We start from the raw sequence: 17,155 nt of genomic DNA on the forward strand, positions 1-17,155 counted from the left end.
GAATGGAGAGTGCTCTGCCTTTACACATAGAATCTCTCACCTCCACATCGTCACTGCAGCTTGCTTGGAGTCAGGGCAGGGGAGTGAGGAAATTCCATGCACTTCAAAGCTACTGTCTAGAAGCTTTTCCCACCTTCCAGAAAGAGGGCATCAGGGTTTAAAATAAGGCCTTAGACACCAACTTTTCAGTACACTTCTGGACCTGTAGACACTCTGCCAGGAAGGACTGCTGTACTGCTGAAAGGACTGCCACTCTGCTGGACTGCTGGTGTGAGGAACTGTTGCCACCCTGCTGTGCTCTGCTGACCTGCTGCCTGTTGCCCTCTTGCCTGGGTCGGATGGATTTGGACCGGCACCCGAACCCAAGGCTTCCAGAGTGACATCCAGGTCTAGTCTGATGGCCTCCCAAACACCTGCACCAGCACCCAGATCCAGCTGGAACAAGCCCCTGACCCACAAATGATGTCTCTCAGGTCCTGGACCCTTGATGCAGCTTCAGCAAAGCTGAATGGAAGTTTTTGAGTTCTTCGCAACAGTGAACGGGCCCATTGGTGCCGAATCCTCATTTCTCGCACAGCCTGGCAACGAGAAGTACCATCAGCCCGACCCATCGTGCTGCAGCAATAACCGCTTGCATGGAGGGACACCGCGAAGCTCTGGCCTGACCGTCCGCAGTGACAACAGGATCTTTGTGCTACAGTGACTACTGTCCACTACGCTGGGCCTACTCTTCGCGTTACATCAATGACTAAAAACCATTGCTGAAATTTAGGGGGCTGCCATCTCCTTTGCAGGGTGCCATTGTACAAATCTGGAGGATTTTTGAACTTTTTTCCTTGGTCTTTGTGATTAGTACACGGTATTTATATACATCATTGCAGTTCAATACTATTATATTATCTGTGCTATGAGAAGATCGTGTGATTCTTAGAGCACAAGCGCGGGCTTCTCTCATATCAATGGGCCATAAACAGTGGAGCAAGCTGCTTCTACCAGGGGTGGTTTCTCTATTAGGGCTCTAGGCCTGCATCCCTCTGGAATTCCTACACGTTTACTTCACAAAATATTAAATAGATCAATTAATTTAGAGATATGATCATATCACTAAACAAATCGATGTATTTAAGTCTGGGCTGTCCGCTTTGCCTCACTCTGAAGCAGGAGTCAGAAGCAAGACAGTAAATCAACTTTCTGCAATGGATGGCTTACCTTTCTTAAGCTCTTCATTGCCATTGTTGTCTATGGTGGTATTCACTGTAGGTCAGTGACGCTGTCAGCCTCACAGTTTCGGGCGTCAGACTCTACATGGCTGTGTGAGGCCAGACGTCCGTCATTCGTAGGCATAGATCCTACCGTTTACCATTCATCAAATGGTAGGACTGGATGGACTGGATGCACTTGTGATTTGGCGCCTTGTCCTTGGCAATGGTAATTGTTGTGTTGCTAATCCTGCATTATATTGTGCTGAGAACCCTGGTCACGCTAACCTCTCCCACAGTGGCACCCCAGGCCTTAGCTACAGGTCACTGGCCCCTTTATGTAAATGTAAATGTAGTAGTACTTGTATAGCACACGTATCACCCCATGGGGCATCTCGGCGCTTGTACGCATACCGCTGTGGAACCCTTCCTGGCTTTTCCCTGTGAAGTGTCCACTCCTGGGCACCCCCAAGGTGAAGCCAGGCATCCTAGCGTTGTTGGGGCCATTGTGGAGATTAAGCAAGCTATTGCCCAGAGTTGCAGAGTGGGACCCATGGATTAGAATAGGCACCGAGGCGAGAATTATCAGGTCCGAGGAAATTGAGCCCAAGACCCGCCGAGGCGGGAATTGCACCCTGCTCCCGGGCTAGACCTCTGCATCAGGATCTGCCGCTCTAACCATTGAGCCACACTTCTCCACACTATTTATAAGTGAAGGTGCTGCATTTGTTTCCCTGTGAAATTGATCCAAAAGACAGGTAGGGTTTTGTTCCCTTGGAAAGTTGATCCAGAAATGAAATTCAAGAGAAAGGGGAGAAATAGGTGCTTACAGTAAATACAGTCACATGCTGTATGGTGTCAACTGGCCCCATTTTCATATCCTTAACATTAATGCCAAAAACATGGATTGATTTGCGGTCAATGGGTTTCTAATACGTTACGGTAACTCGTCAGCGATTTAGTTCCTCTTTTATTTCACATATTTTACTTAATATTGCATTCTCCAAGAATGTTGGCTATTTCATCATGTTGTGTTTCTGTATTATTTCCTGCATCTTATCACTCTTCTATAGTTCATACTTTGAGTCGTGCCAGGTGTTATGATGGGCTTTGATTGAGAGCTCTGGTACTGAGGCTGAAGGCAAATCAAAGTGTCAGTGAGTTGGACTTTCTGCAGAGCACACAGAACAATAGTCATGTATTTCGGTTGCAATTACAATTCTGTGTAAGTGTATGTGAGGGGTGTACACAGATGGCAAAATATTTTCACAAAAGTAAAAGAAAAGAAAAATGCTTAAATGTGACTGAGCACAGTGTATGTTTCGGGGTGGTGAACTGAGGGAGATGCAAGGAGAGAGTGAAAAGAGGGTCCTGAGGAGGCAAGAGATGAGGTTGAAGATGTGCAGATGGACAAGATGTGCAGAGAAAAAGGACATACAATTCGAACATAAAGCGCACATAACTGAAGGCCAATATTGATCCACAGGCCTCAACAATATTTAATTTGCAGTCTCACAATTTCAGAATTGAAACATTTCCAATATTAATTGTTTTTAACAAACAGCTAACAACCACCGACAAAGCCGATAGCACTGGCAGGGTTTAGGCATATGTCAGTTGTTATATTATATGTCTGGATGTAATACCATTGCAGAGAGATACCAAAGTACAGATCCGGTGGCACATTATAGGAATCACAGAAACGCCTTTTACATTTTCCCTTTTAGACAGCCCCACGTTTTTCTTCCTACTGAAAGATCTGTCTGCACATATTTCTATATGACTGATTGCAGCCAGCAGCTGTGGGTGCTTCTCAAAGCCAGGTTGGAGCATTTTCTCCCAAAGTTGATGCTGCATGCAGTGTAAGATACAGGGCAAGCACACACTTTAAAGGGTCTGAAGTTGTCAAGCTATACAATTTCACATTACAGTAATTGTTCAACATATTAATGCAGTAAGCCACGGGGCAGTTTTAATGTGTTTAATATTTCAAGATCATATGTTCCCACTGCTTTACAAACCTTGCTTTCTCACAAAATGCATATACTTTAAAATGCACCATTTTTGAATCTCTTTTGAATTTTTTCTTGGGAGGAGGACTCCCCCCCTCACCCCCACCCCCAATCCCCACATTTGTCCATTAAGCTTACTCGCTTCACTCTCTACATTAAAGTCATACCCAACGTATATGCCTCACCACTTTAAAATGTCACAAGCCGCCACTGGCTTCTACAGCTAAGAAATATCAGATCACATACTATCTTTAGGAATGCTCTGAAGAATATTATTTTTCTAGGCTTCCTTGTGAGTTTAGCATGTCCTCCTTCATTCTCCTAGGTTGTGTTCCTTAGTTTCAAGAAACTGATTTGGCATATGTCACTCTTAACAAGACAGGTGGAGCGACTTGCCGCTCCTATCAAACGCACAGCTGTGCGTTCGATAGGAGCGGCGAGTCACTCCACCTGTGTTGATTGTTCATTCGAGTGGTTAATGGGCAAAAACCACTAGATCTGGACTGCACGCAAAAGGATTAAACTATAGTAGATACCAAAAGCAGTTGGATAAATAATGGTGTGCATTTCGTCACTTATGTGTGTAACTCTTAACAAGACATCACATCAATATAAATAAGTTATTTTTCAATATGATTGGAATGTTTGCGATGACAGCTATTGCATCACATCCCATGCTAGGCGCGTGCTAATATGAAGTGAAATAGATACAGAGTAGTTAATGGTGACAGACACAGCAATAATATGAAAACCTATTCCATACATCAAACGTAAACTAGGACAAGATTCCACACTCCGATCTTTATCCATTTCTCAATTCACTTCTCAAAGCATGGCTCAAAAAACAAGCAATGAGTGCTTTCAACCATAGGTTATTTCAAATACCTGCCCATATGAAATTAAAAAAACTGTGGGCCTGATTCATAAAGGGCCTCCACACTTGTGGTGGAGGTCCCGCAGTCGGGTCGAGACCTCCTCAATGAGAAACTGCAGTGCGGAGATCCCACCACGACTGCGAGGCCTCTGCCACGAATGTGGAGGCCCTTTGTGAATCGGGCCCTGTTTATTTCTGTTTCGTAGCCTCTGCAAATATTATGGTAGGCGCAGTAAGAGCTTTCATATAATCTGCTGCATACGTTATCAAATACATGTCATTGTAGTGTAAAAGATTGATATTAATTGAGTGTATCACATTATAAATCAAGACATATGAATTCTAAAATGTTTACATACCTATCACTCTCTTCCAGGAGGTGGGTGGACCGTCATCCAGAGACGACAGGACGGGTCAGTCAACTTTAATCGAACCTGGAAAGAGTACCGAGAAGGCTTCGGGGATTTGAATGGCGAGTTCTGGCTTGGGAACGAACATATTCATAAGATAACCAGCCAGGGGGACTATTCATTGCGCATTGACCTGGAGGACTGGAGCAACAAGCACAAACATGCATTCTACCAGAGATTCAGGTACGGATCGTAGATCAGCACCAGCCTCTAAGAAGTAACGGGGGCTTGAGCAACAATCCCATTCTACCTGAGATTTGGGTATATAGGGCAATCAGTACCAGCTGCTAAGAAACAAGGAGCTCTGGAGCAACAAGAACAAGCATTCATTCTACCAGAGATTCAGGTACAAAGTGCAGGTGAGCACCAGCCTCTAAGAAACAAAGAGGGTTTAAGCAGCAATTCACAGATTCTACCTGAGATTTGGGTATATAGGGCAATCAGTACCAGCTGCTAAGAAACAAGGAGCTCTTGAGCAACAAGAACAAGCATTCATTCTACCAGAGATTCAGGTACAATGGGCAGATGAGCACCAGCCTCAAGAAATGAAGAGGGTTTGAGCAGCAATCATATATTTTATAAGAATTTCAGGTATTTTAAGCATGAATTCAACCAGAGATTGAGGTATGAAAGGTGTGTCATTCCCAACCTCTAAGAAACAAAGAAGACTGGAGTGACAAGCACGCATTCTACAAGAGTTTCAGATTCAGAGGGCCAATCATCACCTGCATCTAATAAACAACAAGCACTGGAGCAACAAGTGAGCATTCTACCTGAGATAAACGCTGCTCTTATAGCTGAGATGGTGGGAATATCATTACCAGACTCTAAGAAGGAAAGAGGAGAGAAGCAACAAGTACATATTCTACCAGAGAATCAGGTACAGAGTGTTGGTTATCACAAGCTTCTGAGAAACCAAGAGGCTCTGAGTAACATGCAAAAATCTGGTGCCAGGAACAATCCCCTGGTGCAGTGAGGTGCTATCGAAGGATGTGTTCCTCCGGCTGTAATACAGGCACTCAACAAAGTTAGAAATCAGGCCTGGTGAGAGAAGAAAGGGTGCTCTGATCGTGCTATGGATTATGTGCAGGAAGGTGTCCCTTCCTGCACATAAACAATTATTAAAAAAATTACGATTTGCATCTTAACTTATTCAATCAATCCAGTAATGCAGATCATATTTGATCTGTACTCGGTCCCAATATATCACAGTCCAACACTTCAGTGAACAATCCCAAAACAGTGGCAGTGCCTCTATGAATTTAAAAGGGCTATCTATTTTCTAAAAGAAAAGGGTTCAAAAGTCAACTAGGATTTGTTTCCATCATCTGCTCAATTTGCCATTTGTAAACTCCCTCAAAGTCTGCTTATATCATTAGTTGTATTTAATTGCTACAAGAAACCCACAGAATTCAGTTTACAGGAAAATAATGTTTCATAAATTTACCAACATGTATGTATGTGTACCTAAAGATGTTTACATACTCTTATCAGCCTAATATTTAAAGCAGAAGCCAGCCTTACAGACAACACCAGCAAATTAGTGTACGATGATGTATTCTTAACTTATAAAATCCAAACAGACGCTGTATCCAGTATCCCTGATACCACCCTTCCATGCAAGAGTTTATATCTATTGAACAATAAATAATTGGCACAGCTAGTTTATGACTCCAGAGTTGTCTCCTTCTAAATAAATATTCCTTATCATAACCAAATCCTTTCCTGTTGACTCTAAATTAAGTTGGATTTTTCTCAGCACCTGAACATAAAAGTTGAGACTATGGAAAGACCAAATCATAGGCTTTTTACTTGTAACTTGTAAATAAATGCATGTACATTTTGTGATTTATGTGCCACTAATCTTGAGAAGCCTCTATTTTGTTCAGCAAACAAGAGTATTATAAAAATGTTCATCTAATTTTTAAGAGCACTCATAAAGATGGTATTTATCTATTTATCCATGAAGATAATACAATAAACAATACCTCCTTTTTATTTATCACTGACACTGCAGTCTCCAGGCACTAGAAACAGCTAGGGACTCTCTCGGAGCCAGCCAGGAAAGCAAAAAATGTGGGTGTCATAGTTGACAATAAACTTTTCTTTGGGGACTAGGTAAACGCGGTGACCTCTGCCAGTTTCCATCTTCTCAGAATGATAAGAAAAATAAATTCATTCCTACCAGTGGAAAAGGATAGTGGTATCATCTCTAATCCTATGGCGTGTGGACTATTGTAATATTCTTTACCTTAATATTCAAAGGAAACACCTAAACAAGCTTCAACTAGTGAATGAATGAAATAGCATTTCTAAAGCGCATAGCTACCCGAAGGCATCCCAGCGCTGAGCAGTTCATAGAGGTGGAGAGAACTTCTGGGGGAAAAGCCACCTCTATAGCTGTTTGCGGAAGGCCAAATGGTTGGGTTCCTTCTGCAAGGGCAGAGGAAACGAATTCCATAATCTGGCAACATTAAAAGAAAAGAGCCGTCCACCACTTCTAGCCTTTTTTATCCTGGGAACGACAGCTAAAGAAAGATCATCAGAGCGCAGTTGCCTATTGGCCCGATAGGGCTGGATCAAAGAGTGATTGATTGGAGGGACATTCCCTTCCAGCGACATGTGGGCAATGCACAGGGCTTTGAAGCGGATTCTCTCCTGAACAGGGAGCCAATGTAAGGACCGCAAAGCGGGCCTAGCCGAATTACGAGACGAGATCCCCATGAGCATTCTTGCGGCACAGTTCTGCACTGTCTGAATTTTTACAATTACCGAGCTAGGCGCACCTACATATAGGGCGTTTTCGTAGTCAGTCCTTGACAATACAAGTACATGAATCGCCCGCAAGGGAAGAAGAGGGAGCACTTTGCGGAGCATCCTTAGGATGCCGTAGCACGAGGCTGCCATCTTCCTGGCCTGTATTTTAAAACTGAGGTCCTGGTCCTACCAAACTCCCAGGCTCTTTATCTCTGTTTTTAGGGCAGGGGGAGGACCCATGCAGGCTGGATACATAGTATTTGCTTTCAAATGAATGTGATCTCCAAGAAGCGTGAGCTCAGTCTTGTCACCATTGAGTTTCAAGTGAAACAAGTTCATCCAGTTGGCGACTTCCTCAAGGCACGGGCCGAGACCATGAATACCTGATCGGGATGATTCAGAGCTACAACGAGCTGCGTGTCATAGGCATAGGTAACTATGTGGACCCCAAAGGGAAGTACGATCTCCGCTAACGGGGTCATGTAAGCATTAAAAAGAGTGGGTCTCAGGGACGATCCCTGAGGAACTCCACAATGAAGGGGCATAGTTTTTGAAATAGCCACACCCTCAACCACCTGGAAAGGTCTTTCCTCCAAAAAGACTGTAGCCACAATAGGGCTGTACTAGTTACCCCCATAGCTCTAAGTCCGTGAACCAAGATTTGGTGGTTAACCGTACCGAATGCTGCGCGCAAGTCTAGGAGGATCACAGCTGGGGATCCACCTACATCCAGGATCTTTCTGGACTCCTTAACTACAGAAAGAAGTGCAGTTTCTGTACCTTGGCTCAGACGAAAGCCCATCTGAGAGTTGAGAGTTTATTAGATTCCAGGTAAGTGGAGAGGGTGAGGTTGACGTATTTCTCCACCATCTTGCTAATCCCGGGGAGAAGCAAAATTGTTCAGTAATTGCTCAAGCAATCCGGGTCCAAGTTAGGCTTCTTCCGGAGAAATTTTACCATGGCCCTTTTCCATTGGTGGGGACTACACCCTTGGAAAGTGAGGCATTATTCAGGTCAATAATAGTTGGTGCAATGATGTTGACTACCAGCTTCAGAATATTAGGAGGAGCCAGATTGCAAGGCGATCCACTCTTGATCTGTTCTAGAATGGACTGGAAGGATTCCAGGGTAAAAGGAGAGAAGACTTCTAAAAGGTGTCCCTGATTCGCCAGACCAATATTCTTCTAGTAGAGGGTAAGGTGATTGACAACCACGGGGAAGGAGGAGTAAATAAATTGAATTTTGTGAGAGAAATGGTCTGCGTGTTCATTGCATCAACAGCCTGACACATCCACAGTGTTTGGAGGAAGGGGGGCTTTTAGTAGTTTTTGCGCAATGCGAATGGTTTCCCCTGGAGCGTTGAAGGCTAGGGAAATCCTCTCCTCATAGTGCAAACCCTCGGCCCTTTAGATTTCTACTTTATAAATTCTAATTACCTCCCTATAAACTGATTTCTTGCTGGGGGAAAAATCTTTCCTTCATACTCTTTCCAGTTTTTTGCAATTCTGTTTTAATTACTGAAGTTTGGGGGAATACCAGGCTGTTTTATTGGGCCCTCCTTTCATCTGAAGCAACTTTTCAGGAGAAGACCGATCAAGGGTACCCTCTATCCAACAGTTGACGCTATCATTGGTGACAACCGGGTTAGTGTTCAGAATTAGCTTTGAACTCTCCAATTCCCGAATCCACTTGTCTACATGGAGTTTAGTCCAGGGACGAGACAAAACTTGAATAGGTTGGGTATGTGGAGTTATATTTAGAGGGGACCATGAGAATGGAATGAGGAGGTGGTCTGACCAGGGTAGTGGAATGGGGTCTTTCACAGACATATCCTCCAAGTTGGAGAATATCAGGTCAAGGAGGTGTCCTTTAACATGAGTTGCAGCCAGGACTCTCTGAAGAAGCTGAAATACAGCAAGATCATGAGACAGTTCAGTTGCAACTAGGGAGGAAGAATCATCGAAATGTAGATTTAAGTAACCCTGGGCGTAGTTCGTGTAGTAGCACTATGCGTAGCTACGCGAAGTGCATTTTGCACTACGCAGGCTACGTGTAGCTATGCGAACTGCGTAGTGCACTGTGCAAAATGCTGTTCGCACTGATTGCACGGTGCCGGATGCTTGTCCGCACTGTGCAATCATTGCAAACCACATCTTGCACAGTGCAAGCAGTCGTTTTCTGCCGCTTGAGTAGATTTGTACTTGAGCGGCAGCTTTCTTAACGCAGACTGGTAGTTTCTCATCGCGAGCGATCGCGAGCATACGCGACCACTCACAATGAGAAACCTGACCTCCCCGTGTTGAGAATCTCGCCGGGAGGTTTATTTTCCACGCTTGCGATCGGGAACTTGATGTTGCTGATAGCGAACGAGGAAAAAGTCCAGCTGGGATGTTATTTTGCTCGCTCGCGGTCGCCAACTTGAAGTTTTTTTTTGCACTGTGCTACGTGCAATTCACGTAGCGCGTAGTTACGCAAACTACACAAGCGTAGCGTAGTCCTAAGCCAGGGATAGATTTAAGTCTCCTAGCAAGGTAAGGTTCACTGTAGTACTGGCAAGGTTAGCGACTACTTCCAATACAGATTTACAAAACTGACTATAAGGTCAGGGCGGGTGGTAAGTGAGAATGCCTGAGAAGGAAGGAGTGGGAGTAAACCCAATTGAAAAATGGAAATTCCCACAATATTCTACCAGACTGCCAAACAAACGACAGGTGAAGTTCTGTTTATAAATAATAGCAATACTGCTGCCCTTGCCTGTCGATCTATCCAGTCTCTGAATCAGATAACCTGGGGGAAGAGCTTGCACCACATATGGCTCTGAGGCTATATTGAGCCAGATTTCTGTAAGAAACAGCACTTCAGGACTATAATCCTTTATAAGGAGAGAGAATTCCATTGTGTGCCGGGGCAAAGACCTGCAGTTTAATAGAAGAATATCATAGGTTTTTTGAGTGGGGGCGGTTGGAAAAGAGGGTGAGAACTTAAACGAACAATGGGGAAAAACCTAAAGCAGACTCACCAAGGGAGACGGAGTGGGCATAGTTCCCTACTAAAGACTCATTAAACTGCTTCAGCTCCTCCCCCGTGTAATGAGAGATTTTTTTGAGAAATGATGCAGGGGTTCTGGCCCACGGTCCCGGCCGGGCGCAGACAGGTGCAGACCGGCTTTCTTTTGGCATGCCTTCGGCGCGCCAACGGCACGTCCGCTGTGCTGTCGCGTCATCTGGCATTTAAGAGCCCGAAGAGAGAGCAGGGGTTCAGCAACAAACCGCTGACCCGGGAACAAACTGCTCGATAGTGCGTACAAATAGGAAATGGTAGAAACACTACTTCTCCCCTTGGAGCATTGAACACAGCGCCCCCAACACAATGATCAAAATGTTACAATTTTTAAAATAAAGTGCAAGTGGCAAGTTCAATTAATTACGATACCGACTAAAAACAGTGGCCTGGCGAGAGGTCAGATCCCCTCCGAACTGCTGCGTGGTCACGCCATCTGGTGTTTAAGAGCCGGAAGAGAGAGCAGGGGTTCAGCAACCAGACCGCTGACCCGGGAACAAACTGCTCGATAGTGCGCGCAAATAGAAAATGGTATAAACACTACTTCCCCCTCGGAGCAGTGAACATAGCTCCCTCAACACAATGATCAAAATGTTAAAATAAAGTGCAAGTGTCAAGTTCAATTAATTAAGATACTGACTAAAAACAGTGGCCTGGCGAGAGGTCTGTCCCCCTCCGAACCGCTGCACGGTCGCGTCATCTGCCATTTAAGAGCCGGAAGAGAGAGCAGACTAGTACAAAATGCAGCAGCCAGACAGCTAACTGGGACACCAAAATGTGTTTCTGTTAAAAAAGAAACAAAAAGGCTACATTGGCTTCCAGTAAAACAACGGGTTCATTTCAAATCCATGTGTACGGTTTTCAAAGCCCTTCACGGAACAGGCCCAGATTACCTGCGACCGCGCTTCCAATGGTACATCCCCAGAAGAGCTTTTCGTTCCGCTGTAGCGGAAGGGGTGGTTATACCTCTAACTAAAAAAGCTAGCTGGGATGGTAGAAGCTTTGTCACTTGCGCCGCTTGGGCATGGAACGAGCTTCCTTTTCACCTCAGAAACACCACGGAGCTGCTGACATTTAGGAAGGCAAGAGCAACAGTTGATGGACAGAATGCAGAACAATGTCATACATTCACCCCAGTACAGAGATCTGGGCCTAAATCCATCGTTTTTTTGCTCACCGTGCCATTCCAGTTTGAACCCAGACATATGCAAATCAGTGTTGACCCATGTGCCCCGAACATTTAGGAAGGGGCTGAAAACCTGGCTGTTTGTCACATAGGCCAATACATACTCTGTAATTTAGATAAGACAGTAGCAAGTGCCAGGACACCCGCGGGCAAACGTGCGCTCAAGAAATGCAATTAACATAACATATTGTTTGGTCTACTGGGGAAAGAAATCAGTCAACTTGTTTATTGTTTATATGCTGTAAATTTGCACAACTTATATTTGGTTCTCAGTGATCAGCCCAACTTAAATTCAATGTTATTCCTTGTTTACAAATAGTTTAGCCCGTGCTCCTACCAGCCTTCACTTGACTTTTCTAGACACATTTATTCCAAAGTATGTACTTTATATAATGTTTGAGCATATGACTTTATTAAAATAGGAAAAAAGCTTCAGTTGAATTAATTTTCCTAACAGCATTTGTAGGTCCCATGACTCACAGTTTCACATAATGCCACCTCAAGGATGTCAAAATGGTGCTTCCTTTAAGGCTGTCCTTTATTTACATTGTAGTTCTGCTGTTTCAGTCAAACAACTCCGGTCCAATCTTTCATTTAGTCAATTCAAAGACAGAATATCTAATAAAGTATTGAACTATTTTTTCATTGTACCAGACTATACCTTGTCCCCTAGTTTTTCAGATGAGTGAACGAAATTCCAAAATGGGAAAGCTCAACTCATATGTTAACCCTTTTGTCTCCTTTCATCTTCATCCAACAGCATTGAGAATGAAGCAAACCATTACCGCCTCAATGTGGAAGGGTTTAGCGGCACTGTGGAGGACTCCTTTGCATGGTACCACAACAAGCAAGGTTTCAGCACCCCCGATTCAGGCAACATCTGTGCAGAGATCTCCCATGGAGGCTGGTGGTACCATCAGTGCTTCTTTTCCAACCTGAATGGAATATACTATAAGGTAGGAATAGACAAAACCAGATTATGTACTGAGAGGAAGAATTGAACCAATAGACTGATCCAGAGATGGGTAGAAAGGTGAAGTCATAACACACAAATTTGAAGACTACGCAGATGTAGACAGTTATGAAGGAAAACAGTGAAATAGAAGGGATGGGAAATGTAGGAAGAAAGATTGAGGAAGAGAGAAACAAAATAACATTCAAGGAATTACATTTAGTATATTTGCACCTTAGAAACATTTGGTCAATTAACACTTAGTAAAATCCATGTAAAAGCAGGTCCCATTCAGGCGCAATTTCACATCAGTAACACACATCTTCAGTCTTATCAATCCAGATGCAACCCTCCAGCAAGAGTGACAGTGTCTTTTGCATATCATGCTTTGTGTACCACAGATGCTGGTGGGGTATCTTCTTTCATGCATTTCATAGGCCTTTGGAATGATCCACCATATAGCGTAATACTGATACTAGCTAGTATTCACTCAAGGACGACTGGATATCAGTCCTGCAGTGGAATGCCTCCATTCTGACTTTGTCAGTAGACACAGACCTGCCTCACCCAACACTGCCAAGTTCCTTTGGTGCCCCCTACGGGATACTCCTTTCACTATTGTTTTCATTCTGCACATAGAGGTGATGGAAGCTCGTTTTACCTGGGCAGGTCATTCTCAAACATCAATTCAAAGATGGCAAAAACCTATATTAGAACATTGGAATATTGGGAGCTCTGTTAAATTCAATGAAGGGGTTCAGAAATAATAATTGATGGTGTAAACCTTCTGCTCCAAAATTCCTATGTATTTTGTGGAAATTCTACCCTCAGGAAGTTGAATGTTCTAATAGCACCATAGCTCTTCTGGCTAATATGGATGTTAAGGGAGCTCTCCATTGTTATATGCCCTTAACTGTCACTCAGGAAGAGGGCATATAAAAACGACGATAGCCCTTGGCAGTGGGCTATAATCCTACATTGGAGATGTCGACCGCTCGAAGGGTTGTTTCTCACTATAGGATGCTTCATATAAATTTAAGTAACTGTATCCAATAACAATTGGTACTTGCCGGACTGTTTTATTTAACCTTTGTGTAGTGTTTCACTGCCCGATAAAGTTTAAAATATAAAAAGAATTCAAATAAATACCTAATGAAAATGTGCGGAGATGGTAGGAATAATGGAGGGGCATGTGTTTATCCAGGATAAGAGGATGAATATCATAGTAGATGGGTTTAGGGCAGGATGGGCACATCAGTTCAAGAATAAGTGGTGGGTGTTGCTATGAAGGGTCTGAGATAGATTTATATTGGAATGGATGGGGAATGGGTGGGTTGCATAGAAGTCAGTACAAAAACTATTAGTATATTCAACAAACTCCTGTTTCAATTTTAAACCTTAAACTTGGATCAATTGACAGGAATGCACTATGAGAAACACTATCTAGACCCAATGCCCACATCGTATGCAGACGTTTCTTGTGATACTGGCTTCTTTCTTTCAGTCATTGTCTCCGTCTTCCTTTCTCCATCTCACGTCCTTCTATCTCCCTATCTCTGCAGGGTGGCAGGTACGTGGGGAAAGGACGCAGAGTCCTGGGACCTGATGGGATTGTGTGGTACACCTGGAAGGACACAGATTACTACTCCCTGAAGAAGGTCACCATGATGATACGTTCTAGAACATTTCGGCCTCACTTATCCCCCTGAAACAGCCACTTGGTCAAGAGCGCAAAGCTCTCATGAAACCTTTTTCTCATTTATGGGGCAACCAAGACTTCTACAACTGAAGAAGCAGCTACAGGTGGGCTGCCAGCCCCATTTCCCCATCAGAGGAGTTGGTCCTGACCTACTCAGGTTTGATATCTCCTTGAATAATGTGTACAGCTATGGATTTCTCTTCCTTACAAAGCAGCTAATTCTCAAAAGGGTGGGATCAAGCTTGAAAAAGAAAAGGCAATTTCCACCACCACCAAGGATGATTAAAAGATGGACTGTTGAGTGCAGGGGCTACATGAGCATACAGGATGGTGGAAAAGAACATCATACACAATTAACCCCCATTCTTCTAAGATATTTACATACATCCACAGCGGACAAGAGGATGGAACTTGATTCTCTACATGGACATGATATCAAAGTGTTCAACTTATCAATATAGTTGAACTGAAGCCATGGTTTCTCAACGTTTATATACAAAACAAGTGTAAAGTATCTAAACTTTCATTCAAAAAACGTATTAAGGATACAAGATTGTGGTTAAAGTAAAGGCGATGCCAGCAGCAGGGCAGACATTCCTGGCACTTGCCTAATTTGCAAAGGTCAGCTCGATGATGGTGTTGTAGAAAGTGAGAAATGACTTTATCGTGACATAGTCGGACAAATTCTGCAATCGATCACACAGTTTTGAGAATTAAAATTTGATGAACAACCTTATAATTTGGTTGAAAAAACAAAGTGCTGAGCCTTTCAGTCGTCCCACAAAAGATTTTACTTGAAGTATTGATGTATTTTGTTTTGCACAAAACCTACTATGTCACCATGTGGCCATTTTATAGCATATCTTACTCCTTGTTCTGTATACAGTATTTAGTCTATTCAGCCTGAGATGGAAGTATGGGCACCAGAAAATCGGTTAGCTTGCTGCTGACCCTGAAATGCGCATACAATAACAGAGTAAAAGGATATGTGTCTAAGATTCCACGTCGTCACCACATTTGGTGGTGATATAATAGTCGGGTCGTATTTGGATGCACATTAAAGTGGGAAGTGTGAACAGGCATATCCCGGTTGCAGCAAACAATCAGACGAGTGCACGCCACTGGTGCAGTGAGTTTTTCAGCTTGGTTAAGAAATGTTTGTACGCTTATGGCATCCACCGAATGCTCCATGAATAGACGTTGAAACTCCTTCTGGTAAATATGGTTGACCATCAAATATGCATCACAATCCAGGTGTGGGGATAGGGGTTATGTGTTGCATTGACTATAGTTGGGGCAGCAGATGGCCAAGCTACATGTTGACTTAGCATTGTGTTTAATGACCATAAATCTGAGGTTTGGGCAAATTAAATGCAGTGAATGCAGTGATTATCTTACATTTTGGCATGTAATATTCAGTGGATAAATGCAGAGTGGACATCATATGCACAATGTACTTTTTGTAATAAGGCTCGTTAGATTTCAAGATGCATGGAGTACATCTGGTTGTGGGAAGAACCAGTTCTGCATCGAATGTCCAAATAGGCGGTCACCACTTGTCCACTGAATTGTCTGCTGTGTAGGCATCTTAAGTACAATGCTGGGCTCGGTGTGTGGTAAGTCAGCGTGCAGCAGACAGGCAGGTTAATGGAAAGCCACCCTGCTTCTCCACAGTGTCTTATGAGTAGAACGTTCATGTGACGTGAGGTATCACGTGGTCACCTAATGTCTAGTGGACTTTGTCTATTTTTACATCATTTGTATTGGTCTTTTACTGTTTCCTGTACAAGCCGTAAAGTAAATGAGTGTGGTCCCGCAGAGTCATCATCATGTCCGTTGCTGAACTCTAGGCTGACCTCCTTCAGAAGCTACTTTGTATTCATGGTGTGGTGTCTCTAATTTGTATATATTTTTTAGTAAAACGCTACTATTGAACAATTTCTTTCTGAGTGTATACTTTCAGGCTGGTACCGCTGACATAGTTCTATATTATTTGCATAAGTTTCCTTTGAAATTAAAGCTGACAATTCAATTATAAAAAAAAAACATTGACAAATTTAAAGTTGATGCACCTGAACTATTATAAAAATTAAAAAGAGTGAAAACCTGCTCATGAGAAGGAAAGGAAGACTTAGTTCACCAAACAAACAGAAGGAACATCCATACAGAAAGGATCAGGCACAGAGATGGGAAGGGAACAAGAACCTGAGGACCAACTTACCTGTGCTATCAAGGGAGGAGCTATTACACACCAGCATATATGCATAGATCCCCATTGAGAACTGCAGGACTGGTCTTGCTGGGAGAGTGGGGTAGGTGGGTCCCATGGGTTGTTGGCCCCCATGCTGCCCATGTCTAGGACACTGTGGTTGAGTGAAATATGAAGGTGTAAGAGGGCTGAGGAGTCAAGTGAGTGGCTCAATTACAAGTCTTCTAGCATTAAACAGCCTCTTCTGCAGCATTTATATTGATGTAAGGGGTTATTTCATTTCCAACTTTCGGATGTTTCGTGGCCACTAGTGTCCACATTTTGGCCAGTTCGAGAACACTTGATAAAAATAGAACTGATGTTCTCCACCGCCTGCTGTACACATAACACCCTCATTTTTCACCCTTGTTCTTAGAATCTTACACCCACATTACAAATGCTTTGCGGTGAAGCATAGTGACCAATAGTGAAGCAAGGCGACGCAAGACAATGCATTCTATGTACTATCCAGCACCAAAAAGTGCTACACGCAGGAACCATTCCCGTTTTTCAGCACAATTAGAGTTTTGAGTTGTTTTGAGTCAAGAGAGCCTTACTGGGGTGCATCAATGCAAAAACCCATAGATTTTAACTCAAACTCCAATATCCTGAAATAGTCAGACCTGGCTTTGTCTCAAAAATGACCTCCTACTTGAAGGAGGTACAAACAATGGGAAATGCATTCAATGGTATGTTTGCTGCAGTGAACAGCGCACACCTTATTAGTGGGAGACATATAGGTTTGTCTATGCATGGAC

At 43.4% G+C, this 17,155-nt stretch overlaps 1 protein-coding gene across 1 annotated transcript in view; it reads left to right on the forward strand.

The window, feature by feature from the left end:
- Window positions 1-14,372, forward strand: part of LOC144761968 (fibrinogen-like protein 1) — a 128,174-nt gene extending 113,802 nt beyond the window's left edge. Inside the window, exons 4-6 of the mRNA XM_078647137.1 lie at window positions 4,462-4,678; window positions 12,259-12,454; window positions 14,013-14,372. Coding sequence (XP_078503263.1) covers window positions 4,462-4,678; window positions 12,259-12,454; window positions 14,013-14,159 — 560 coding nt within the window. The 3' untranslated portion in view covers window positions 14,160-14,372. The remainder of the gene's footprint in view (window positions 1-4,461; window positions 4,679-12,258; window positions 12,455-14,012) is intronic.
- Window positions 14,373-17,155: the final 2,783 nt, after the last annotated feature.

Source organism: Lissotriton helveticus, chromosome 6, assembly GCF_964261635.1.
Source record: "Lissotriton helveticus chromosome 6, aLisHel1.1, whole genome shotgun sequence".
NCBI classification, from domain to species: domain Eukaryota; kingdom Metazoa; phylum Chordata; class Amphibia; order Caudata; family Salamandridae; genus Lissotriton; species Lissotriton helveticus.